The sequence below is a fragment of the Clinocottus analis genome, unplaced genomic scaffold, assembly GCF_023055335.1.
Source record: "Clinocottus analis isolate CAN_PGR_092001 unplaced genomic scaffold, fCliAna1.0.p SCAF_4, whole genome shotgun sequence".
Taxonomy (NCBI): domain Eukaryota; kingdom Metazoa; phylum Chordata; class Actinopteri; order Perciformes; family Cottidae; genus Clinocottus; species Clinocottus analis.
Genome location: NW_027176153.1, coordinates 15,895,385 through 15,922,230, shown reverse-complemented (window position 1 = coordinate 15,922,230; position 26,846 = coordinate 15,895,385). Strand labels below are relative to the sequence as shown.

The 26,846-nt window shown below is 40.3% G+C and overlaps 2 protein-coding genes across 5 annotated transcripts; both read right to left on the bottom strand.

Moving 5' to 3' along the window:
* Positions 1-1,746: 1,746 nt before the first annotated feature.
* Positions 1,747-18,282, bottom strand: atf7a (activating transcription factor 7a). 3 transcript variants are annotated; one of them, XM_068597855.1, is made up of 12 exons: positions 18,214-18,282; positions 13,492-13,563; positions 10,116-10,212; positions 9,784-9,893; positions 9,187-9,351; positions 8,945-9,093; positions 7,886-7,979; positions 7,669-7,788; positions 5,991-6,140; positions 5,522-5,710; positions 4,964-5,069; positions 1,747-4,775 (listed from the first exon to the last, which is right to left on the bottom strand). In XM_068597855.1, the coding sequence occupies exons 2-12, from the start codon at positions 13,537-13,539 to the stop codon at positions 4,543-4,545; spliced, it is 1,461 nt and encodes a 486-aa protein (XP_068453956.1). In that variant the 5' UTR covers positions 13,540-13,563; positions 18,214-18,282; the 3' UTR covers positions 1,747-4,542. The 3 variants fall into 3 exon arrangements, with proteins under 3 accessions (XP_068453956.1, XP_068453955.1, XP_068453954.1); XM_068597854.1 differs by having other exon boundaries at positions 13,492-13,626; positions 18,214-18,230; XM_068597853.1 differs by lacking the exon at positions 18,214-18,282 and adding an exon at positions 13,810-13,838 and having other exon boundaries at positions 13,492-13,626.
* Positions 18,283-21,851: 3,569 nt separating this feature from the next.
* On the bottom strand, positions 21,852-25,708 carry asb8 (ankyrin repeat and SOCS box containing 8). 2 transcript variants are annotated; one of them, XM_068598390.1, is made up of 4 exons: positions 25,555-25,708; positions 24,557-24,733; positions 24,360-24,464; positions 21,852-22,603 (listed from the first exon to the last, which is right to left on the bottom strand). In XM_068598390.1, exons 2-4 carry the CDS (start codon positions 24,683-24,685, stop codon positions 21,968-21,970), a joined length of 870 nt encoding a protein of 289 aa, XP_068454491.1. In that variant the 5' UTR covers positions 24,686-24,733; positions 25,555-25,708; the 3' UTR covers positions 21,852-21,967. The 2 variants fall into 2 exon arrangements, with proteins under 2 accessions (XP_068454491.1, XP_068454492.1); XM_068598391.1 differs by having other exon boundaries at positions 25,519-25,645.
* Positions 25,709-26,846: the final 1,138 nt, after the last annotated feature.

Sequence of the window (26,846 nt, the reverse complement as noted above, 5' to 3'; positions counted from 1 at the left end):
TTTGAAAAATAAAATGGCAGAAAATAGTGAAGACTGCACATCAAAAGTCCACAATGCTCAAGAAGATGTCTTCGAATGTCTTGTGTTATTTTGTTGACGCTGGAACAGTAAATGCTGTGCACTTTGCTTCAAATCAGTAGTTGACCGATCGTTAATAGGCTGTTATGGACACACTAACTAATGTACACTTTAAGACTTGTTTTAGATAGATAGATAGATAGATAGATAGATAGATAGATAGATAGATAGATAGATAGATAGATAGATAGATAGATAGATAGATAGATAGATAGATAGATAGATAGATAGATAGATAGATAGATATGTACTTTATTAATCCCCAAGGGGAATTGTTTTTAGCCCCAAAGCAGTTCAATTTGACCCTGGTCCTACTGGAGATGAAGTGCTTTATTGTAAGTAAGTTCATGTAAGAATACTTAAAAAGGCATCGTGACTGTAACCATTATAAAAAATAAACATACCCTTTCAACCACTTCCTCTGCAATTAAGGGCTGCTTACAAAAAGTTACGACCCTGTTTTCCTTATAACAAACATGGACATTGTCTTATAAGGACAACAAGGTTCAAAGCAAACTTGACATAACAGCATAATTGTAGGCTACTGTGTCACATCAACTTAAAAGCAGGGCCATCGCAAGGATTTCCAAAATACTGAGTGAAGAGTCCAGTCTCTAAATACACACCACCGCTTCTCGGAAAACATTTATGTCCATTTACAGGTTGTTGTATTTTGTTTTTCTTCAAGAATATGTTGACATGCTTTAATGTTAAAAAAAAAAAAAAAAACTCAGAATGTTTCTCACGCTGTCTGAATTTACTTGTATTGACCTACTTCCTGAAACGCTGCACTACATTAGCCCTGAGGTCAATGTTTACATCCTGTCAGCTGGTGTCAGTCTCATACACTCCAACCACAAATAAACTGGGACACATTCAGCATGTTTACATTAAAAACTGTGAAATGGTATTAAATATTGCAGATTTGGGTGGACCTCGAATAGTCGACTATTTGTTGATTCAACGCAAGGAGCCTGATTCGATTACCAACATTAAGCATTAGTCGTCTGAAATGTATCTCAGCTGATAATGTTGATATTATTTTTCTATAGATACATCACGCTTCAACTATGTAAGTAATTAGTTGGGACATCCCTAATTGTATAGATGTGACATTATAACCCTACATAAATCTTAAATATGGGCAGTGTGCATTTCTCCATAGATGGAGTGTTTCAATACTTTCACAGTATTTATACAACACTTTGACCGGAGAACGCAAGGAAAAATATCTTATTACTCTATTGGACCTTTAAAGTAGATACTATAGTGTTTGATCTCTCTTTGAGTGTAAAAAAAACAACCTAGAATCAGTCTATATGATAAGGTGTATGTTTTTAATTGTAGAATACAACTCCAGAATGCTACATGGAGGACATTACCTCTGAATCCTCAAATTCTTCCAAAACAATTTGAGCGCTGACTCTAAAACTACAACACAAGGAAGGAACCATAGTACTTAGAATTAGTTATTTTGCTCCTCTCTCAACAATGGTTACAGGCAATTATGAACAAAGCAGACAGTAGTGTCCCAACATACAGGATATTATTCTTTTATATTCATTCTTTAACCAAAAACTGCATACCTCCAATTTTAGAGCCAATTTAGAGATAACATATTTTTGCTGTTGTGAATCTAAACTGACAACAAACAAAACCTTGTAAATGTTCATTATGTATGTAGTTTCTTTAATTAAAACTGCAACACTGTAAGTGTTCATAGTATTCCACTTGGACATGCATGGAAAAGTAAATATATTCATATAGTACAGATATGTACAGTACAAGGACATTTTTTTGAAATTATCAGTCCAACAGTGGGAGTGTGAAAAACCATTTATATACTATTCAACTTTCACTTTTTGTATTTTTCTTTAAATTGCTCTTTTCACAACAATTCTAGGTAACATTAATATGCCAAAAGACTGTTATGACCATTGTTAGTTGACCAATTAAAAAATAAGTTAGAAGGGCAGTCAAATGACACGACCAAATTCATCTTTACAGATATAACAAAATCACTTTTTGAAAGAGGACTAATGATATTTTTCTGTAGAAAACCAAACAAACAAAAAATAAATCTCTGTGTTAAAGAAATTAGTTTCTATATTCATCATTACAATCAGAAGCGTTATGACAAGGGTTGTATAGTGCTGAAAATAGCACACAACACAAGAAAACCGAAAAAAATGACAGAAAAGGTGCCAAGGACATGAATTACATGAAAGCTAAATATAGTTTGACTTTTCATTTCATATGAACAATCGTCTATAAGGGACGGCCAGCCAAATATAGTGCCAGCTCTGAAGTACAACAACATGTCGGGGTCTCCCAGGGGACTGTAGGACAAAGGTTTCAGTCAAAGGTGAAAGGTTTTAAAGTTGCCGGGCACATTCCCATTAATGAATACAGTACACATGGGAGGAACATGAAAATAAAAAAATGGATCTGATACTCCTGAAAAAGATCAAGAGAACTGCAACAACTTTAAATGAACAGAACAGAAACACAAAGCAACAATGAACTTGCATTATTTTAGTGCATAAAGACATGCCCTCGAGTTAATGGACAGATATCTTGTTTTTGAAATATCACATCTGGCAAATTTATGAAAAAACAAGGAAAGCAAACGGCTTGTTTCGGTGTTTATGAAAACATATACTGATATCTTGACAAAATATCTTGGTGGGATTATAAAGAACTGGAGACATTCATTAACAGTCAAAAGACATCTGAACTTTTTTCTCCCTCAAAGCTTTTTCCAGTGAAGATGATTTGCTGTGTCTCTCCACCAGATGACAGGCAAGTATGGGATCATTTTATGTCACTGAAAAGAGACTAATTTTAAAGGCTTTGATGAATCTGGAAAATCCATAAGATTGTTATTTTATGAAATTGACAAATTAATACAAATATATTTTTCTTAGGCTCAATTGTTTTTCCCCACAGAGCAAATCTGTCTGTTTTTTGGGGGATTATCGGAGGCACTAATGTGAATTTAAGGCAAAATCATCAGACACTGTATGTGAGACTGAGTGTAAGTGCAAGTAACAAGCAGGGATATACTGTAGATTTTGTCACTATGACCTCTGAGTCACAAACTAACAGTAAGGCTAATTACTTCCTGTCCCCAGAACAAGTACAAGGTGGTCTTTGGAGTCAGAGATCTGATTTGTGGTCAGTATGGCTTAGTTTAGGTTTGGTAAAGAGCAGGGTGACTGGGTTCATCGCACTTCCAACGAGCAGCAAGGATGTGCAACCATCCTGAGAAGTGTGAAAATAACAGTTACAGTAAGTCCAGGGCCCACACAGAGAAACACAGTCACTAGAATTGTTTCATATTAAATGAAAAAGGCATCCACTTACAAACCAAGGAACAGCAAAACTGTCTTCTAGAGGAAAGTAAGGGGGAGGAGAGAGGTTGAATTCCCTTCAGGTCAGAAAAAAACTGTTGTTCAAACAAACTAATTTAAGATAATACAAAGTCAATCCAATGGATTTTGGTTCTGGTCTGTGACTAGTCTGGGACAATGTGCCAATTAATAACAAAAAAGTATTTAGCTGCACATAGCTGTGTCAAGAACATGACACCCTAATAGTCACATGCGAACAATCCAGCTATTAACGTATCAGTTCAGGAGTAGGCAAACTGCTATGTTGTGATGTACATAACCATATACCCACAGAGCTTATCACACACACACTTTATTCATTTTATCTTAAAAGGGGAGTAATTGAGGTAAAGTTTTAGGTCCATGTTGAAACAAACCCCAAAACGGTGTAACCATTTATAAAAGGTTTGAGTGAGAATTTGAGATCCGAGTCACTAACGTCTAGACAACTAATGCATTTTGGAGCCAAGGATGTTCAGGGACGTATGCTGTGATGTTGTGTGTGTGTGTGTGTGTGTGTGTGTGTGTGTGTGTGTGTGAGTGAGTGTGTGTGTGTGTGAGTGTGTGTGCGTGGCTAACAAGTCGAGGAGCACAAGGCACAAATCCCTGCTGAAAACAGTGTAAAGTCCTGTGTGTTGTTTGGTATCTGATTTGATCGAGAATGTTTATGCAAAACACCTAGTGAGTTAGAAGCTGTGCACCTGACCACATGGGAAGTTCATGGCGGCATACACTCAGAGCGATGCAGTCCTACAGTCCAGTGAGGAGAGATGAGCGGGGAAGCACAGAGTGGGGAAACGAGGATGGGAGGTTGGAGTCCAGCCCCTGTAGTCTATGGCAAAGTGAACAGGAAGCTCTCTCAAAAGTCTCAGTCCATTCTCAGAAGGCTGCTGCTGAGCTTCATGCCACAGCTCGATGGCTCCACAAGAGGGTCAGAGAGAGCAGAGGAGCACAGCGAAGGGTGATGGGGAAGATGAGAAATTTTGAAAAGTTAGGAGGGGGTTCCGCTGCTCTTTTTTATCCCTGGGTGATGATCGTGAGCCAAGTCTGGGGGCGGTGGGCGCATCGCTCATCATCTGGCAGCGGATTGAGACTGTGCAGCCATGATAATGTGAGAGGGTCCGCTCTCAGCCCTCTGCTGCTGGCCCATTCCTGCCAGAACAGACATAGCCATGGCCTCAGCTGCTGCCCTTGAGCTCAGGCCGTTGTGCCCTGCAGAGGGGCTGTGTGCCAAAGAGCTGTGCTGGATCACCGGGGCAGGGGAGCCTGTCGGCTCCGAGGTGTCTTTCATGCTCTCTTCTACGGCTACACAGAAAAGAAGACGACACAAGTACAGATATATACTTAAACTGGCAAAAGCATTTCACTTACAACCATTCTTAACAGTAACCCCTGTGCACCGTTTAAGAATTCTGTCCTGAATCATCTGAGTGAGAAAGTAAACATGAGAGGCTACCATAGGAGGAATATTTCATTGATTTAAAAAGGTTCACCTAAGTAGGCAGTCCTCTTCTGTAGGGTGGTCACAGGACAGTCCTTGTGGGCTAGCAGCAGCTGCTTTAAATGAGCCACCTCGTTCCGTAACAGAGACACTTCATTCTGAAGGACAAGAAAATATGACTTACACCACTTTTCAATAATTCATAGAAAATTCATATCATAGTTACTTACAGTTGACCCCCCCCCCCCAAACAAAATCATATTATTAAAAACAGACAGACCAAACTTTTTTTTTACCACGAATGGATATTTAATGTTTTTCAGCTCTAAAGGGGTAAAGAGTCTTGTTTTCACGTACAGGCAGTAGAGAAGTGGTCACGCAGTGTAAAATAAATACCTGCAACCACTGGAGAAAACAAATATGTGAAAGAAGTTGTAAACGGTTTAAAATCCTGTAAATTCAACAATGTGAAACTGATGTAAACACCTCACAAACTTCCACAACAGGAAAGCCTGTGAACTGTGCACAGTGACTGACAATGCACAAACTAACACAGGCCCCCCCCACAGGCTTCATTTCATCCCAGCCCACTCACTCGAGGCCCACTCACCGACAGCGAGACGTTCATGGTGCAGAGCTCCTCAGCCTTCTTCTCTAGAGAGCTGACCCAATGTTTGCGTTTCTGTCTGCAGCGCGATGCAGCGGCCCGATTCCTCTCGAGGAACCGCTGCCTTCGTTCATCTGGGTCATCTTCTGCCGTCCGCCGCCGCCGCCCACCTGTAGGCTGTGCTGGAGATACCTAGAGGGAGAACCGGGTCAGGGCGATAAGGAAACAGAGAGACAGGGGAGGGGAGCGGAAGAAAGACAAGAAAGAAAAGGGAAGTTTGAGTCATAGTTTCATTATTTTAGTCATGGTCGCTTACAGTCATCTCTCTTTAACTGCAACAAGGGATGTGCCATACATCAAACAAAACTTAGCTCAGTTACTTTTAGTGGATTTTCACAATTTTAGTAACATAATTATTGAACCTGAAAGTCAGATTACAGTCAGGTCTTTGACTATAGACAACATAGTGTACCTGAGGTTGTGCAGGTGACGGAGCATCTGGATGTTGGACCAGCAGCTGGCTCTGCTCTGCCCTCTGAGGTATCATGGGGCTGCCGCCCATGGCCATCATCCCCATATGGTATCCTGACGGGCTCTGCTGCGACAGAGCAGCCTTCAGACGCTACAGTAAAACAATGACATGACATGATGATCAACAACAAGCCCAATACACAGCCCAAACCACCGTTATCTCTGCGGAAAAGACCTAATTGCTAAAAAAAAAAAGGCCAAGAAAGCCAAAACAGAAAGTCAGATTCAAAAGCACAATTTTTTGGTCTATTTTATGTTGATATTTAAACACTGCAGCATCATTGCAAACCCGATCAACCTAGAGTGTACTAAGTTGACTCTCTTTAACCCATCAACTCATTTATAGCATCAGCAACTTTGATGAAATATTAGTTGCTAATCATGAATACAGCCTAAAGGAAGATAACACTATGTGTTATTTCTCGTGATAAATGTTTGTTCTGTTATATGTAGCAATTAGTTACACATTTCACATGCAATACACCTGTTTTCTTCAAGATCTCAGATGTTTTAATAACATAATGACATAAGCACCAGGTTGTACTGCCCTTTTGCCTCGAGAAATACCTGGCTTCTCTTTGGGATCATGATTGTAAAAATTAGCAATATTTCTGCAGATGTGTGTGCCCATGCTGACCTGACAGTGTCACACAGTTTCATCTTAATTTTCAAGCTTTTGAGTTCAACTCTGGAGTAAATGTAAAGATTCAAAAAATTGCGACAACCGTTATTTGGTAATAAAGAGTTCCATATCTGTCTATAATCCCTCCTTAATGAATAGTCCATTACATTTACTGTACACTATTTTATTTAAGTTTCAGATTGTGTACATGTATGCACTAGAGAGACTCTAGAAAAACTCTGCAACTTTGAAGGCAAACCCTACTTTGTTTCTTGTAGGTATCATAACAACTGCTTGTATATCTGCAGTCCTCGGGCTTCCGCTTTCCCTTTCTGAATGACAAATACAGACTACTGCCACCTGCTTGTATTAAGTGACATCCTCTAACTCCGGTGCAGAACAAGCCCCCAGAAAAAGAACCAGGCTTGGAAGCAAATTTTACAGAGTGGCCAAACTGTGGAATTAACAGTTTAACGGCCCGTCACGTGATGCCATTTGGCCAAAATTACTTTTTCCCATAGACTTACATTTTTAAAGAAACGTCTGAATCAGTGTATAATGTTTTGGGGGTTAATCAACCTCTCAGTACAATCACTTGAATAGCCCTTAAATAAATAATTAGGTCCTTACAGTAAAAAACACTTAACGCTGAATCTGGATTCTAATAAAACTCCAGAGCTGTATCCAGTTCTCTTTATATATCCATGCTGCAAAACATACACACTTGTTGGCTGTTGGCTGTAGTCTTTGCGGAGTGTTCAAGTGCTACTTATTGGCCAAGAAAAAGGCCACGTGAGGCGATGCAACAGTCAGCCTTCGTCGCCACTAGTTCTTTGATGTTAGTTTGGTATGCCTTAAGGGTTTAATAAACAAAAAACTGCAGTAAAAAGTCATATGATGAACAAACTTAGTCAGTGCAGAGGAAGGCTGGAGGGTGAAGGTGGAGACAAAAAGAACAGATAAAGAAATAAAAATAGAAAGCTAATCTAGTGCTGACCATCTTGGCCTCTGAGTGGATGCTGTAGCCAGAAGGGGAGTTAGAGCCGCTGCTGCTGCCTCCCAGAGGAGGACCGGGGATTCCAGGAATGTTGGGTACCATGCTCATGGGTCGGACCAGCTGGAGACCAGATAAGATGCACAAATTTCACACCGTGAACCAACTTCTTAGTTGTAAAATTGATGTTCAACATGTTTAGACTGTTGGTCTGCCTTACATTGATGACAGAGGGCATCTGTCCTGGACCAGGGAACACAGGCACTGCCTGACCAGATGGAAGCATCATCATGGGGTAGTGGCTGGTTGGCGAACTAGACAGGCGGACAGGCAGGAACCGGAAGTTCAGTGATGCTTGTAGAAATAACAATTTTATACGACAGCGTTTTTATAACAAAGCAACGATCACCTTTTGTAAAAAAAATTATCCACTTTATTCCCATAAAATTCGCACTTACATGCATAAATACTTATGTAAATCTAATCTGTCAAAAGCAAAACACACTTTTTTTTCCCGACGCAATATATGTCTGATTAATAATGAGGAAATGTATAAAAAGTGGGCAACCACAAAAAACATGATGTCATTCTAAGTTTGAAGGGTTCACCCACAACATAGTTAAGCTTCAACATTGCGTTTTAGAGAATATGGGAAATGTGGACTACGCCTGTAGCGTATGTGTTTTCAGTAAGGTGTTTTACTGAACCAAAACAGGCATTTCCAAAAACTATTACTAAGGTTCTATGTTGATAAATGATGACAATATCAAGTAGACAATACACAGGAGGACAAATTACCAATTTCAAGGATATTACACCAATGGTTATCAGCGTATTTGCATTCAAGATACGATTTCCAATTTATCAATCGGCAAGATACTGTTTAGAATAATATAAATATAAGTCAGACCCTTTGTAGTGTACAAGTATTCACGAAGCTATTGCTTTTCAAATTTTGGTGATTTTGGTAAAATATATTAAAAGCCTGGAGAGCTGGCGGCCGAGCCAGTGTTAATCTGAAAATATCGAAATAAAGATTTGGTTGATTATATTTTTTCAGGTAATCGCAAAAAATCCAAGAAGTTATCTTGGTCAAATAAATGGGGGAATTTAAGCCAAGGAGTTTAAATGATGGGTGATCATTTAAAGAGCTTTCTTAGAAAAAGTAAAATACAGATTTTAATGGAACATTAGAAAACAAATGTAAAAACTTTAAAGCTACCTCAGGCGAATCATATTTAAAGTAGTCATTAAAAGTCAGTAGAAAGACTTTACTCACCCCAGAGTTCGATTGGAAGGTGGTGTCTGTGTGATGACAGAGGTGGGTGACGGCATGGTGGGCTGAAGGGCATCAAAGCCCAAGTGTAGTTGAAGGGAACCTGGACGCACAATAGTCGGGGTGGGGGCTGAACTTCTGGGTGGTGTGTCCTTGGAGAATAGCAGTGAGGTGAGTTGACTGTTCAGGATCCACCCTCATCTCTGAACACTCATGTAATCCCCCCTCCTCACATTTGTTCCTACCTTTCCTTTGACCAGAGGCTTGTAGTTGTCCGAATCTTCAGAGTAAGAGTCAGGGCTGCTTGGTGCCGAGGAGGAGTCAACCTCTACAGGTTCCTCTTCTTTCACCTTCACGTCTGCTGCTGTCTGCATGCTCATGTCCACAGCCACAGCGTTGGGAGCAGGAAGCTGAGGAGGACCAAGAGAGTGAGTGAGAGAGAGATAAAGAGTGTTAGTTTACGTGACTTATCGAAGATAACAGCCTAATTCACATCAAAAAAGTAAGCTGGTATTTAGCACACAAACCAAACAACCACAAAATCAATTAACACTATTTTGTCCAAAAAAAACACAATACTCTATTTAAATAAAACCATCTAAAAAAAGTCAATAAAACAGTTCAGATTATACTGATGAATGCAAAAAGCAGGGATTTCTGAAAGCAGTTATTTTTCACTTCAACACTTGAGGTGAGAAAGAAGGAAGTACAAAAATGTTTTTCACAATGTGGGAGTCTTGCTGGAGATTCCAATGGTTTCTGTTAATAATAAAACATAAAAGCTATAACACATATTCAAACACAGATGAAAACATTGGCAGAATCATAAACCACTTTCTTACGGAGTTCTTTGCTCTCTTCTCGTCTTCTTCTTCGAAGGAGCTGGCCAGCTCATTGAACAGACCAACCTCCTCGCAGTTCTTTAAGAAGCGGGTGGGAGTAGGTGTCTGGTCTGGCAAAAGGGAACGAACACAGATAATTATTCAAAGCATCGCTTTCACACTAAGCCTTAAATATAGAAACCCATGTCATGAATGTGTCTTTAGAGCTGCTTATCTTGAAATTGTGCCAATAGTGTTGGAACACACTGATGTGGAGGTACTCTATTCATACACAGTCAGGAAGGGGATATTTAACAAAGATGCTGTGGTTTTGTTTGGAAGGGAAACAGTACCTGCAATAATTACAGAGTCAGTCCTGGCTGGTCCAAATTTCAGTGTCATTTCATGCTTGTGTTTGTGTACAGCCAAATGGTCCTCATTGGTAAACCTCTGGAATAAGAAGAAAAGAGGAAAGATAAGTACATTATATGAAGTAGCCTATGGGTAATTGGCTACTTGTTCTGGTGACTTGAGGAAATAGCCCATTAACCCAGATAGCATATTCCAGAATTGCAATAATCCCAGCCAGATCATTTCTTGGAGGTAAAGACCAACACATGCAGCCTCCATTGCACACACTTTGTGACAAACCATAAAGAGCACTGTCTCGGTTTTTATGTCTGAAATTCTTGAATGGGCCCATTATAGCTGCAGGACACAGGCTCAAATATCTTTACACAAACTTGTGTTATCTAGACATTAAAAAGGTTCTGTATGACAAATAAATTGATTTTAAAAGCGTTCAAATTAAAAGCAAGACGAAGTAGTCTAGAAATTGATGTGGTCTGGTGGCATGACAAAAATAGCAAAATCAAATAAGCTGACACATCACAACAGATGCTACAAATGCAAGTGTAGGGTGTTTTAACAGAAGAGAACACATTGTTGTTAAACTAGTGTCTTACAAAATCAATGAAGCTCGATGTTAGCCTCCGTTCTATTTCCTATCAGGTATCCACACTGGAAGATACAAGAGGTCTGGCACTTGGACAAATGGGACCTTCTGAAGAGAAGCCCCCACAGCCATCATCTGAGATGCAGCACTTCTTCTTTGGAGAATTGGCGAGGTGAATCAGTCAGAGACGTAGGAGGAATAATCTTAGCTCTGGTACTGGCTTATTCACTATTTGCTGCAGCCTATTTTGGGAGTTGCGTTGCAGTTGCGAGTTCATACGTGAGAGAGTGAAGTGGAAACACAGTCAAGTGTCAGGGGGCTTATTTTTAGCCGAACCAGGCAGCATCACCAATACAACTACGTCTCATTTGCCTCTTTCCTCTGAACAAGGCGGCTGGATCTTGCAGAGGAAACTATCTCCAACTAATCTCCCTGCATGACATACTGGCAGTTGGGATTTCCCCTCCCCACAAAATAGATGGTGGGGATCATATTATAAAATGGGGGGCTGTTGTTATTGTTGTTGTTGTTGTTGTTGACTTGGTAAAAGGAAAACTTTGAGTAAAGCCAGGAGCCAATCATCCATGTTCTATTATGGGCATGATTCAGACTTTCCTGGTACACAATTGTTGCTTGTAAAGGGCAGGAGTAAAACAGCATTTGGACATGAGGCGCTTCTGCCTTAATGTACACAAATAAATACCATCATAGATGATACAAAAATGAATGCAGCACGTGTCTCAGCTACACAACAATTAGCATAATGATACTTAAGCTGGTATAATGTGTGAAACAGGGTTCTAAACCTTAATACTTGTTTTGGTGCAAACCAAAGGGATTGAAAACTTTTAAGTAAAAATGTTTTTCAATCAAATGCCTGGTCCATTATATAGTCGTTTGCTATTTCTCTAAACAGATAGCTCCTCTTTCAATTTAGACAGTCAGTTATTCATTCAGGTCAATTTCTTGTTCGATAGCTTGCGCCTAGACAATATTTAAAGATGCACTAATCCATTCCATTGATTTACGATACCCATGGTTTGACCAGGGGCTTCATGTTGCAACCTGTGCTAGTTAAAATTTCCCGTTTTTTATGTCAATGCATAATGATAAGGAGGAGGAAGAGAAAAAGAGAGAAAGAGAAGAGAGAGAGAGAGAGAGAGAGAGAGAGAGAGAGAGAGAGAGAGAGAGAGAGAGAGAGAGAGAGAGAGAGAGAGAGAGAGACAGAGACAGAGACAGAGGGCCAGAGAACTCTTGCAAGCATTTTTGTTTTTAAATACCACTTTCAACCACAATGGTACCGCAGATCTTGATGTTGTGGTACAAGGGGAAAGCTACGAAGCTATATTGTGTATCGTAGGCAAAGGACATTATTAATACCATGCAGCCAAATCATGTGATGGTGTGTCAAAAGTGAGAAAGTTGGGTGCACCAGTGCTACCAGTGAAAATGTTAGTCTGGGGCTCTGGCCTGTATAGTGAAATGGGTCACTGGTTGTTCAGTCCCAGTGCTCCCGTCAACCCTGATTTCAGCTGCAGTATGCTGGTTTTCTCAGCGAAACAAAGTGTGCACTACCTGCCCAGCACCGAACTGCAGACACACACAGATTGCGACTAACATTAGCTCGTCTAACATAGTGGTGCATTTAGCAGCTTCAGAGTGAGATATTTTACTCAAGAGTTGGCAAAGTCCAAAAAAAGAGTGAATATTAGATTTACATTTGGACACATGGACAGAAACATGCCTCCGAATGAATAATAATGTTGCTCTCAGTAAACAGGCATCTGTTTGCCAACAAGACCACCATGACATCTATGCCACAGCTGGAGACCTGCACTGCCATCAACGTCACTTTGCCCTGAAAAGCTCCTATGTGATCATGTTGTTTTAAACTGACAACTACTTTAATAATGATATCTACAAATGAAATATGCAGAGCATTTACATCACATAAACATGTCGAAGGAAATAAAACATGTTCAGAGAATGGGTCCCTAGGTGTCCATAATGTTCTGAGTTGAAAATAACCACACAAATCATAATTTATTCATCCAACACACACATATTTAGCTGCTTTACATGCCTGTTGTTCAAACCGCAAATCCCATGTACAACAGATCGCTTGTGATCAGAGAATGGAAGATGACTTATGAATCACAAATGTTTCTTAACCACATGAAACACTTTCTTCCTCCAGACTTCAGGAGAGATAATCCATCCCTAACGCTGAGGATATCAGACCTAACTAAACACAGGATCAGACAGTTCATTCAGCACAACATGAGGCATCATGTTTCCTGTATTGAATAATCATGAGTCCTAGAACCCACTTTTTTTAATTTGCTGTGATATAAGGCCAAGCTCCGACAATGCACCACATTACTGGCATGTGAGAGCACTATTGGCACTCAGCTGAGTCACTGCCGTGGCTCAAACCTGTGTCTGCCAGCACTAGAAGTCAACAGTGACAGGTTGAAACAATAACTGATTACTCACTGGAGCTTCCAGTGAGTCATTGCTGAAGGAGACAGCGTTGTCTCACAAGACAGCATGCTAGTTCGAATGCTATTTGAAGTCTTTATAGGATTTTTAAGTCCTCTCATTGTATATGTGAAGTTTTATTCTCGGTAAATCAAGTGCTTTTTCAAGTATTTTTTTTGTTTAAGAAGTACCATACATTACATTTTGATTAGTTACAGTCAGCTGTTGGAGAGTACAAATCACCACATACATGCACACACCTGAAAGCCAGGACAAGGAGCGATACAACTTACCTGTCCACAGCCAGAAGCATTGCACACAAAAGGTCGGTCGTCCCCCATTTTTGCAAAGAGCTTGCAATGTAACTGTGGGAGAGGAGAAGAGGAGAACATTGCTGCTGCTTTTCTTGATTCGTGAAGTGGCAAATCCTGAAAATAACAAAACAGGGATGCTGTGGCTTGTAGTCTTTAGTCTGAGCAGGAAGCTGAATGCTATTTAAAAATAACCCTGGCAATGAGGAAAACATGCACAGAGGCAACGAGACGAAGTTTCCCTGGTGATACTTCCTTCACACAGGGGGGCTTCTGGTTGGCGAATGAGAAGCTGCTTACACGAGAGAACGACAGCTACCGTTTACACAAAGACCCCTCCCTCTCTTTCTGTCTCTTCTTCCCTCACTTCCAATCCCTCCTTCTCCTTATCACCAATAGAGAGAGAGGCATTTGTGTTCAGTCCATTTAACCTTTAAACTATTACTTAAATTCAAATAATATAATGAGTTATATAATTTTATAAATATTATATTGATGTATATCCAACATTTACCTTTGCTTGCTGGTTGCCAAGATGAATAACAGTGGAAGTGTAATGTTTCAAATGAATTCAAAGTAATTGTTCATAATGACATTGCTTCTATAATAAGGCTGTATTATCTCAAGTCTTTACCACAATAAATTGTCATATCTAACGCTCAAAAAAATGTTTCCAATACATACATACATACATACAAACTCTCAAAATAATGTCTTTGGAAATTGCATTAAAATTACATTTCGGTAGATAAAATATGTATTACATCAGTAAATCAATAAATTAAGTAAATTTCCCAGCCCTATAATATAAAAACATAACATGAATGATTTCATTGGGATGCTAATACATCATCAACATGTGTGTACACTGTAATAACATATGCAAAGAAGGTTCACATTATTGGGCATTTGAATGCACTTCCAAAGCTTTTCACAGGACTACAAACCAAAGACCACATCCATCTCTCCCTGAGTAATGCCAATGTCAAAAGGTTAAATATGCACATGATTATGTTTGGTTCCTCCTCCTGTTGTGTCTGAAGCTTAAGTGACATAAACAAAAGCTGTGGGAGGATTACTGCTTCTATCAGCTGTCTCCACAGAGGAGAATAACTCCACACACACCCCTCCCTTCAAGCACCAACTTCACCAAACCACCATGAACAACACGCCATGTGAAGACAAACTGTGAAGTTTAGAAAACTAACTTGGCCATTCCATTGAAAAGAGGAAATTGAAGGTGGTAATGGGGATGGACAGAAGACATTAATGTGTTCGCACTCTGAACCTGCCCAACTGGAGATCTGGCAGCTATTATACAACAGTGTCCCACTGACAGTGAAGTAACTACCAACATGCATTGCACCTTTATATGTATACACGTAGAAACATTTTAATAAACAAAAGCCACTGACTACTGCAATACTCATAAAGGTTTACACATGTGCTGATGAGCAGGATGATGTTCTACCTAAATTATTGAATACTACCCCCTTCGTCTTATGTCTTACGTCATATGTACAGATATTCCACAAACTGGAAATCAAAAGTCAGTTAAACATATTTGGTACTGTAATATAACTGAGTTACAGACCACATTAACCTCTGTTGTACCGACTACAAGGATTGAGCATGCAGCCTCACATTATTGAGTGGGACAGATTATTCATTATTTTGGCGAGGAATAAATGTCTGAAAGTTTTCCCAGTGTTGAAGTAAGTATATTTTCCTCCTTCCTCCCTCTATTTCTCTCTTTTGCAGAGGACAGCTGCCCCTGAGCCAACACATGATTACTGAAGCCTTGCGCTGAAATACAACGCTCTCCCATGACGCCAGACCAGTAACAGGCCTAACCGTTGTGTCTCTCAGTTCTATGTCTTCATGAAGGGAAGGGGTATACATGGTGTTTGCAAGCAAAAGCCCTGTACCTCTCTGTGCAGATTAGATGGCCGATAAAGAAGAGCAGTCTGATTTCTTCCAGGCCTCCCATGCTCTGGAGAAAGGCAACAGGTCGGTGCCAGGGCCCTCACAAAGTGTTCCCAATCCACTGAATCTATTTGGATAGAGATGTGTCTGCAAACGAGATACTCTGTCTAGCTCGTTATACCGAGGGTGTGGACTGTGTGGGGAAATGGACACATCTGGCGTGAGGAGTGGGAACAGATTTCAGAGTTTATATCTTACTAACGTCATGCTAGACATTAACTTGGCGGCTGGCACCAAGGCAGAAAGTAGGATTTGATTTTGTGGGAAGTCCACCCTATATTACAGATGATGGGTGGAAAATGCCATTTGTTTTAATAGCTGCCCCAACCAATCTCTTAACCTGATTAAAACAGATGTGTTTAATCTTTTCTTTATCATCTATTGCTTGGCTTCGTGGCAAGTCCATCTATCTTGAATTAAATATTTAAAAACTCTGGAGTCCTCAGCTAAATTCACTTAAATTTATACAGAACAAATTTGATGGTAATTTACTACTTGTGTTCAGTTGTGTCTCACTGAGAATAAACTCTGAAAGTAATTAATGAGTTGACAGTGTAAAGTTTTACTTCACCCAGTAGAGCTCTGCTTAATGCAGACTTCAAGTCTGTAAGAGACAATAAATCAGTCTGCTATTATGTTAGTGATGGACATGATTGGTATTCATTACAGGCATGGCTATCAAGTTCACCTATTTTGCCTCATTTCATCCAAGGTGACATGCAGTCAAAGTGCCCTAATTCCTGTCCTTCTCATTGAGCTGCTGCCAAAGTCCGAGCGTTAACTTGTATTTCTCAGACTCAGCAGGTGTAGGGGTATGAGTCGCAGCTATAATCAGCCACAGCCATCTAGTGTTTGATGCAGCCTGCTAGGAAACTGACTAAACAAACCGTATTAATAGCTCGCACTGCAGCCATAACTCTGGAATCTGAGGCTTGAATTGCCAGAGGGTAGGGGAGACCCCACAAAAAGAAAGACAAAACGTAAAGGAGGGGGAGGTAGAGAGTGTAATTGTGAAATAGCAAAAGTCGGTCAGTGATTTATCTATTGAAGGATCAAGGATATTTTCTGGACCACATGTGAGGTCCTGTAAATGTAGGCTATGAGTGACAGGGGAGATCTAGGCTGTAGATGGATGTGTGTAACAGCCAATATGTATTTATGTAAGCAAAGTAAACCTGAGATTTGGTAAATGGAACAAATGAAATTCTATATCTTTGTCTGCATAACTAACAAGGCCTTGAAGCTAAATCCATGCAAAGCAAGCAGATAATGTAGGAAAATACACGATAGACACAGCCAGAGCTGTTTTCTAAAATTACATTTGCAAAACTGTGCTGAAACTATTCCTGGTCGGCAACTTTTATAAACACTCCCCGAGAGGTTTTGGCTTTAATTAAAAAGAAAAAGACTGTGTCACTTGATGTCTGGTGTCTCAAGTCTGCTCTGCCTCGGTGCAGACATTAATTTCACTCAATATTTTATGCTTACTCCTCAATAACATTGTACATCTAATACTGAATTAACAAACGACCAATAAAATGGACAATAGCATCCCAGCCAAAGACACAAATGATATAAATGCATACATGCTCAACATATTTTCAAACAGGAAATCTATTCAGCATATGTGCAATAAAGTGATCACGTTTAAGTTGCAGCAAAGAACATTTCCGTTGCATAAAAAAACAAAACTTATATAATTACACAGAGTGGGTCAAGATGCTTGGATGGACGAAAACAGGCTGCAGTTTTCTCTGGTGTAACTCTATTTGATGGAATGAGGCACAACTCTGCCAAAGACATGACCTACATTCCTAATGAAGGTGTTGACATGCATGGGGATGTGGATCCTGAGGCGCTCAAATTGCGATACTATGGATATCATTATTACTAAGAGACTTTGACTTCTTTAGTGTTTCTTCTTGCCCGGACCCAGATTATCATCACAGCATATTCTACCGCCAAAAACAGACGTGGTTTTGTGTTGTCGCAGCCGCGTAAAAAAGAGAGCAGTGTCAAAAGTTCTAAAAAAAAAAAAAACTTTAGTTCCTTCTTCCATAAAACGCCGACTTGCCTAAAAAAAGTTTGTCTTTTTTCAGCCGTCATTACCGTGTGGCGACATACGGGCTCTTAGCCCTGCCTTTTCCCGTAACAAGTCCGCCTTTTCTCCTCAGTAACTGGCTACACGCGCGTCAGTCAACGGGAGCTAACGTGTGCGCCGCTTAGGACCCCGTCAATAACACTGAATCGTTCAATCTCATTGGTCGGAAACCCCGAAGTCAACTTTCCGTCTCCACGAAACCCTCACGGCTAGCTGGAGCGGCTAACGTTCACAACAGGCCGAACGCGCGTCCACAAGGTGTAATAACAGCTTTACGACCGGCCTCAGCGATGACAACGGGTACGCAGCGGCACTCTCTCGTCACATCCGCAGGGAACTGGGCTTAAACGGCATTTTTACGACGTTAACAGTCGATTTCACAAAAACATAAAAAGCTCGCAGTTGAGTTGAAGTTAGCGGGACTGACACTTGAGTGCAAAACGCGAGACAGAATGAAACGCTGGAGCTGCCACAACAGTTGGGACAATTAAATATGCGGGTAGTTTTGGTCATAACAAACACAGAAACTGACGCGACAATCGCTACTTTGTCGTAGTTTAGTGCAGTCGACACATCTATGGGTAATTTAAAGGGTAATAAAGTGTTTACAAACTCACCCTTGCGCCCTCGCTGTGGCTCCCCTCTCCTCTCCTCTCTCTTGGAATTTGACACTCCCCTCGACGTCAAGTTATCGCGAGAACTCGTCTCAGTTCTCGTCGTCATATGTTGAGAAATGGATCCAAACGTTGAAAGAGAAGCTCTCACAAAACTACCAGGGCGCCATATTTGGTAGCAGCCATCAATGCACATTATGTTACGTTTAATTAGTCAATAAATGTCATGAAAACATAAGGTTAACAAACTAAACAGACAAATTACGTGCATACAAAATATATACTGAATTGGAACCTCATCTAAATTGTATGTAAGCAAAGCGAAAAACACTGCTATACATCAAGGAGCCATACACTTGGAACAGTACATAAGTGTTACAGACTAAACTAAAGTGACTTAAAAGTACAGTATTAAATTAAAAAAATAGCAAACGTCCTGCTATATTACAATTCATTAGTGGTAATTGCCGTCTATCGTAAGGCCCTTTCATACATTTTAATACAGTAAAACAATGTAACTTAACAATCAGCAGTTACAAACTTATCTTTATAAATCAGAAGAGTGTGTGGTGTGGTTTTCCTCAGACTATAAGGCTCTTGAGGCTAGATTTTGTGATATTGAATTGACTTGATTTAAATGATTTCCAAGTCAGCCCCAGGTATGTAGAGTACTGCTGTACACGGAGGATGACGAGTGGTATTATGTAAAATAAAATTTTTGTTTTTAATAACATCTTTGTTTTGATTACTGTTATGTGTCACAACTCACACGATAAAAGCAAATAGTTGAAACTATTGTATGCAAATCTATTTCCTTCTCTTACTGTAATTTCCTTCCTGATATTCTCTTCCTATTCACTCTACTTGGAAGTGGACGTCCTGATTCTGGCAGTAAAAGGAAGCATGGTGTAAATGCCAAAAACAATAGGCCAGCATATAAATATAATATATGCTGCAATGGTTGAACTTGAGATTGTTGCAAATTAGCTCTTGTATGTTTAAAAAAAATGCATAACGAATTCAAGACGAGTCATCCGAGGTAATCTGCAGCAAGTGTTACGTAACATCACAATTTTACTCTAATTTGCAAATCACACAAAACAACTCATTCAGAGACGTTTTAACAGACAATAAATGTGAGTCGATACATGCACGAGGCTAGAGAGACCCCCGATGGAGGATTTGAGAACTGAATACGTTCAGCTTAACTTCTGTATTTTAGCCAAAAATACAGTAAACTACTTCTTGACCATCTAAATGTTTCGCAGAGTCACCAGTTTTTACAAAGCAAAGACAGTTGTGACAGTGTCAAAACAAATCTGAATTCCTGTTCATTCGGTTCATTGCTCTGTTTGAGACAAACTCTTGTGGGTCTGAGTAGTAGAACTATAGAAACAGCTCCAGTAGCTTTGACTGTAAATGGATGTGGTTTCTCAATATTTGAGCTCCTCTGGCCCTCTATGTAAAGACTGTGATTCAGACAAATGAGTGTAGTAAGATGTTATTATACGATACAAGCACTAAGTGATTACAGCTGTATTCAATCCTAATCACAAACAAGAAATTACAGTTTGACGTAACCCAGCCTTTTCTTCACTATATTAATAATCATGTTGTTTTTTTAATATGTTTGACCTAGCAGATAATGTTGCATATTACTTGTGCATCTTTGTGCACCAGTCATGACATGACAATGAGATTGACATCAAAACCTCGCCTTTATGTTCCTTACAGGTGTATGGAAACTTTTAATTTCAAAAGCTCTGAGTGTTGATCCCTGATTTGGTATTCAAGAGACTAAATTGCAGTTCATTAAAAGGTGACGAAGAACCACGGGGGGTAAACAGCTAAGTAAAGTTAAGTTTGGTTTCAGGGGCCTGCTGTTTGTGCATGTTCACTTATTGGGACGCTTGAATATAATGGAGCCATTGTCCATGTCTTTGGTAACACCCGCTGGCTGCAGTCAAAACGTCTGCTGTAAAAAAGGACTATGCAAATGAAACCTCAATCTGATTAAAGACAATATTATGAAAATGACACAGCAGAGTGTTTCATACAACAGCCGAGCCATCGGAGGAGTTCTTAAATCCATCCATCCATTATCTGAACCGCTAATCCTCATTAGGGTCGCCGATCACAGCTGTCAGGAGACGAAGGCAGGGTACACCCTGGACAAGTCGCCAGTCCATCACAGGGCAGACAAATAGACATACAACCATTCACACTCACATTCACACCTACGGGCAATTTAGAGTCTAATTAACCTAACCTGCATATCTTTGGACTGTGGGAGGAAGCAGGAGAACCCAGAGAGAACCCACACTGCCACGGGGAGAACATGCAAACTCCACACAGAAGGACCTGCCAGACCAGTATCCAAACCCCGCCCAGACCAGGATCCGAACATCAAACCCTCTTGCTGTGAGGCGTCAGTGCCAGCCAATACACCACCGTGCAGCCCTTTTTCAGTGTCCGTTAAACAACGTTGTGAGTTTTATTATTTTCTAAAGAACAACGGAAAGAAGAAAATAGAATAAAAAGGCATTTACTTTTATTGGAAAAAAAACACTTTTGCAAGTGTACAAAAGATGTTACCTTTGGGGTGGCAGAAGAAGAAAAAACAAAACTGACCACAGAAATGGTCTGATTTCATACAGATGGCATAACAAACCTAAACACATTTTTGCAAGCTTATTTAGTGAATCTTTCCGGGACAAAAACTTAGTAATCATGCCATCATGTTTCTACATTTAAACATTTAATATAAAATTAAAAGTACTTTTTAAACATATGCAGCAAAACATTTAGACAAGGGAGCACCATTTAAACCCCAAACTTTGGAAAGTTAAGACGAAATATGAAAAGACCCATTGTAAAAAAAAGAAAGAATAATAACTTTATTCCTTCTTGGCAACGGCATCCTTCATTAAAATAAATGGTGAATTATATAATATGTAAGCAAGCATGTTGACATTACTTTTATCAACACTGGAACATTTTCAGAGGGCAAGATAAAGGCAAGATTAGTGTGGCTGGCACATTTTGTGAAACCAATGATATTGTTCTGCAACATTTTATTGCTTCTACATAACAAATAAAACTACTCCCTTTTGGCACAATAGTTTATATTCTGGTTAAAGTGTATCTTTCTTCTTTTCATTTTTCCTTGGTACTGCAAAAATGATCGCATTGTGAGTTCACTGGGACATCAGAGAGAAGGATGGTCACTCCAACAATCATATCAAATATAATTTGTTCCAGAGCTCTAATTTAGAAACTGCATCCTAGCCAGCCTGCATCATGAGACATTAACAATATCCATTAACCTATTATACATTGAAATCTAATGATACAATGAGGAGAGACTAATTTTACCACCAAACTCAACATTTATGATTTTCCTCATGCTCTGTGACAAACCATAATAACATAATATTTAAGCATCAAAATGTAACATACATATTGTACATTTTGCATCCGAAAAAAGCCTACTTAAAATGCCGAAGACGCTCTTTGTGAACAACTTGAAGCGTCATGTAGATCAATTTCTATGATGAAGCCCAAAAACCCTGATGTTACAGTTTCTTGCTGTACTGCCTGCAGTGTGGGCTGTGAAAAGATTTAACAGGCAGGACCAGAGCTATTGGACACAGAGGGCCACTGTCCGACAATATCCTTTAATTCAATGGAGACACTTGCTAGTAAATGTCCAATTATCTGCCAGTGAGGCCTGAGAGCTCCTAATGGTTTCATCAACTCAGTCTCTCAGCAGTAAATAGTCTTTGATCGTCTCTGGTAAAGGAAGTTCTTTTACAGCAGTTGGGAGGAACTGAACTCCAAGACTCTGACGAACAGCACAGCGTGCCAGAGAGCGAAGCGTGGGAGCCTGAGCCACCATGTTGGTCAGCCTCGCCAGCAGCTGGGGATCCTTACTCAGCTCCCTGGGAAGGGTGCCATCAGCCCGGCGAATCTCAAACCGCCCTGCTGCCCGACACAGCAGCTCCAAGCACTCCTCCTCCTGTTCAGTACCCAGGCCCCGGGCCAACAGGGCAACCAGTCGGGAGATAGGGGTCTGGCCCTTCAGGTTGGTCACATGGACCTGCGCGCCGTAGTCTAATAGCACTTTGACACTCTCCAGGTTGCCCTTCATTGCTGCCCAACTCAAAGGTGTGTCATTGTTGTAGTCCCTGGCATTGGGACAGGCCCCGCTCTCCAGCAGGGCCCTCACACACTCTGGGTTATCTTTGAAGGAGGCCCAGTGAAGTGGCGTGTCCTTGTTGCCGTCCAGGGCGTCTGGCTGGGCGCCATACTCCAACAGCAGCTCTACGCAGCTCTCATCCTTCTCTGCCGCGTAGTGCAGTGCTGTTCGATTATATCCATCCAAAGCATTCACCTGATGAGGAAATGTAATGAAAAGTACAATGTTCCACTAAGTGGTTAAAAATAACTTTGAGACATATTTCAATCGTGCAAGCCCTGTGACCAGCACAAAGTGGTATGTCTTAGGCGTATGAATTGTGCACTTGACATTTTGGTCCATCTATGTGCAGCAGCAAAGGGCAGTGAAAAGGGCTGGCTGAAGTGTAATATAGATCAGATGGTGTGGTTGTTGGGCACCAAAATAACACAGACAGGAAAAGAGAATTTCAAGGTCAAGAAAACACTAAACTGTTACAGCTCTGCTTGCAGCACCACAAAAACAAAGCCCTACAGTTAGAAGTTTGGTTGACCCAAAGTACAAACAATATTCTGGAACTGCTTGTTAACAAATAGTTTCAAAGAAAACTATTGCCTGCGACTATCTAAAGTAACAGGTCAGTGTTTCTGAAGAGACGTGTTGCTGGTTATTTTTAGTTTAAACACAGAAAGAGAGAAGGGTAGGCACATGCAACAACAGTTTCAAAAGATGCGGCATGACCTAAACTAGCTAACCATTCACATACTAGGGTACTCTGTCGGTACTTTTTTTTTAAATTTAATTTTTAATAAAATGAGTACAGTCGTCCCTTGCTACATCGCGGTTCACCTATCGCGGACTCGCGGATTATTTTTTTTGTTGCTTTTTTTTTACACCGTACAGTATGAACGCGCATTGTGTTCTGCGGCCACATTAAGCTAAGGGACTGTACTGTACACCTTGTCAATCAGTCTCCTCCGTGCAGTGTTTCCTGTACAGGACAGAAAACGTCCGGATAAAAAGTCAGCGGAGCGGCTCCCGGACAAAGAGGCACGGTCAGAGGACCTCGTATATTGATCATTAAAATTAAATTTGCTAAACATGTTCGGGCTTATTTTTTTAAATCTGTGAAACTTTGAGAGTGTTTAAATAAGAGAGAAATGTGAGAAAATGTTAATGCCGGTCTGAGAAAAGTGTATAAAAGTGTGTGGTTAGGGGTTTTACGGCCTTAAAACATGTATAATAATGGTAAAAAATAAAGCTCACTACTTCGCGGATTTCGTCTATCGCGGGTTGTTTTTGTAACGTATCCCCCGCGATAAAGGAGGGACCACTGTATTACAAATAAAACCACCTGTGGGTTTATGGGGAGGCAGAGATGTCAAAATAGACATCCTATGCCTTGATAAATCAAACTACAATTGTAAGGCTAGGGACGGCTTGAGGTAAGTAACAAAATGCTTTTTTGTTTTTGGTCATATGGAATATAAGGTTATATAAAACAAAATGTTCCACTGCCACTTCAATGGTTTCAGTACATAACAGACACACAACATTTTACAATTGTATTTCCCACTGTGCTAAGTGCTGAGTGGAAGAATCTAACACTAGAAAGTTGGTGGTCAAATGGCAAACTTATATTGTCAAAAACAACTAAGTCGGAATTATCTAAAATTAGGTCTATTCCATTACTATTTGTCTTTCTATTCATATCATATGTGTGCATCAATGCTTTTCAGCCACCCATTAATCAATTTAAAAGGTCAAAGTATTCTTGAACACACCAACGGGTTAGTTACATATGAGCTCCCGCTCAGACCTGTATCTCTGTTCCATGTGATGGATTACCCATCACAAGCAAGGTTATCTTATCATACAGTGGCTGTCTGGGAAGTAGTAAATTATTTTTTTTTTTTTTATTGTAGTATGCTCTGGGGAAGGGGTCAGTATGTAAGAGTCATCCATGTCATACCTCTGCGCCCTTTTCCAACAACAGCTCTACACAGTCAACATCAGCGACCATACAGGCACAGTGCAGGGGCTTAAGTGTGCCATGCATCCGGTTCACATCAGCTCCCTGACGGCACACAGGAGGTAAATTATGTAAATATAACTAATGACACGAAAACACATTATTCATTTGAAGTTGGATGAGAAGATGAGGCCTACCTTACGAATGAGATCCTCCACATTGTCGTGTGGGAATGAGCGAATGGCTGCGATGGTGCGGATGAGCCGCTCAGACAAGGAATATTTACTTTGAATGCTTTGCATGATGTACCACATAGTAGAGCTCATGTGTAACTGAGGACCATGGCACCCAGGCCAGGGTGACAACCAGGCACACTGAAACAAGAAGTTGGAGTTAAAATTTGAAAGACATAATGGATATCCCTGGGCCTTAACAGAGAAAAACACATTTTAAAAATCCCTCTTGGCCAATGGCTTTCCCTCATGGAGATGTGCGTCAAAGAGTTTTATTTTTTAGTGACAAAAAACACGTACAAACTGTAGATCATTTCATATAAAAGTGAATTGACCGTACATGATTAGGTCTGCCAAAACGAGTTATCATGTATATTGGTGCGTCCAGCGATATCCTTTTATATTTGGGAGTTTGTTAGTAATACAGAACAAATGAAGTGAAATTGATTTTAGGATTAAAACCATTGTATGCATGATGCATGATCACGAATGATTACTTTAAAAACAAAATTACCACATACACATTTGATAAAAGTGACACATTCTGACTGTACTGTCATTATACGTAAACAGATGACGTGAGCTCACTCGACGAGAACAGGCTCCACAACGAAATATAACATCATCATAACAACAGCGATGCACGTTTTGCACCAAGCGCTAAAACTAAGAAATAATAGATTACTTTAATCTTGCCAATCACAGGAGCCACTTGACGCGAGCGGGGCTGGTTTAGAGTAAACAATTACAAAAAATCCCCTCGCATACATTTCCATTGGCAGTCAGAGCCGAGCTAGCTAGCGTATGCTAGCTAACGTCTGCTAGCTAACGAGCTAAAGCTAGCGTCGAGATATCGTCGACATTCGGGAGGCGTAAACATCGAGTGACATTCACTGAAAACACCTATGAACGAGCTTTCAACGAACCGTCAACAAATAAACCAGGCCGACGACGCAACGTACCGTTCCTGGTCCTCAGTTTGAAGCGCTGACCGGTTACCGAATAGACCGTTTGCTGCTCGGTTCGACCCAAACACACAGCGTCAGCGCTCGCGGCCACGCCCTCCGCCTCGAGAGCGTGCCCTTGCTTCAGTTCAGTTCATTTTGTAGAGTTACAAAATCACACATCTGTACAACACGCGACATCCTCTGTCCCGGGACCCTCGCATTGAAACATTTACATGCGTCACACGTGTTAACGGGGGACTGAGCCAACAGTCGGCATGTACTTCACACAACTTGATGTTTTGTTTGAACACCAGGTTTTACCAGGTCTGACAGGAAGACACGGCAAGAGAACTTCCTTTCCCAAAATAGGCCTCCACGGGCATGCCGCGAGTGTCTGTGGCTCATGACCATGTTAAGGTACAGTCTAACAAGTGGCTCACTAAACACTAAAGACTGGCAGCTAAGGCGGCCCCTGCTTGGTTTGTTCCCTGGTGAGCGACCAAACCAACAAGCCACTAACAGACTGTTATTTATAGTTTCAGGTCACATCAAGTTTAGTTTTAAGGTTCAGTTGAACACACAATGTCACACATTAAATTCATTGATATTAGAGAGAAGCACATCAAATTCAAGGAGCATAATTTGGCACAATTGAATGTTTTTTTCTTCTTCTTTTCTGTCAATTGTTTCAGCACTATTTTTCCAACATGCACGATCCAGGGCCTTCCTTATGCATCTGCATCCTGGTTTTGACCTGGTATGAGCCCGGGGGTTTGAAGAATTAGAGCAGATCAAATTGTCGCTAAACTATTAGTCAATTAATTCATTTTTCAGTCTTGGTTCTTTGATAAACTGCTGAAGCAAAACAAAACTCCCTGGTGTCTCAACCTGGTGTCAGGCTTTGCTGCTATTCATTGTATTCTTAGAATAAACTCAATATCTTATAGACTGGGGCAGTTGGTTTGACATAACAAGCAGTTTGATATGATCACCATGGGCTTCAGGAAATTGTAATGAAAATGTATATGGGCCATTCTACCAAATTAGTTCAAAGTGCTGTCCCACAACAAGAAAATCAATTTAACAAAACAATTTAGTATTCAAACAGATATTTAGTAAGAATGTTATGGTATATTAGTAAATTAGAAACTGATCAGCTAAATATATACAAAATCATCATTTATATGGTACTTTCTATTGGGAAGTAGCTGTCCCCAACCCTGACCACTAAATTTCAATTTCTTTTTTACTTTTAATGGTGTAATTTCAAAGATCTTTATAATTAGGTTTAAACAGAAGTTGTAAGT

Bases quoted from the DNA above. Each gene is read 5' to 3' on its own strand.
- atf7a (XM_068597854.1), bottom strand. From the start codon at position 13,590: ATGTTCTCCTCTTCTCCTCTCCCACAGTTACATTGCAAGCTCTTTGCA. The intron at 9,352-9,783 runs GTAAGAAAGTGG...GGTCCTCCTCAG, and splicing joins AGAAGAGAGCAAAGAACTCC to CTTCCTGCTCCCAACGCTGT. The intron at 7,980-8,944 runs GTGAGTAAAGTC...CCGCCTGTCTAG, and splicing joins CCTTCCAATCGAACTCTGGG to TTCGCCAACCAGCCACTACC.
- asb8 (XM_068598390.1), bottom strand. From the start codon at position 24,685: ATGAGCTCTACTATGTGGTACATCATGCAAAGCATTCAAAGTAAATAT. The intron at 24,465-24,556 runs GTAGGCCTCATC...GTGTGCCGTCAG, and splicing joins TGGAGGATCTCATTCGTAAG to GGAGCTGATGTGAACCGGAT. The intron at 22,604-24,359 runs GTATGACATGGA...TTTCCTCATCAG, and splicing joins TGTTGGAAAAGGGCGCAGAG to GTGAATGCTTTGGATGGATA.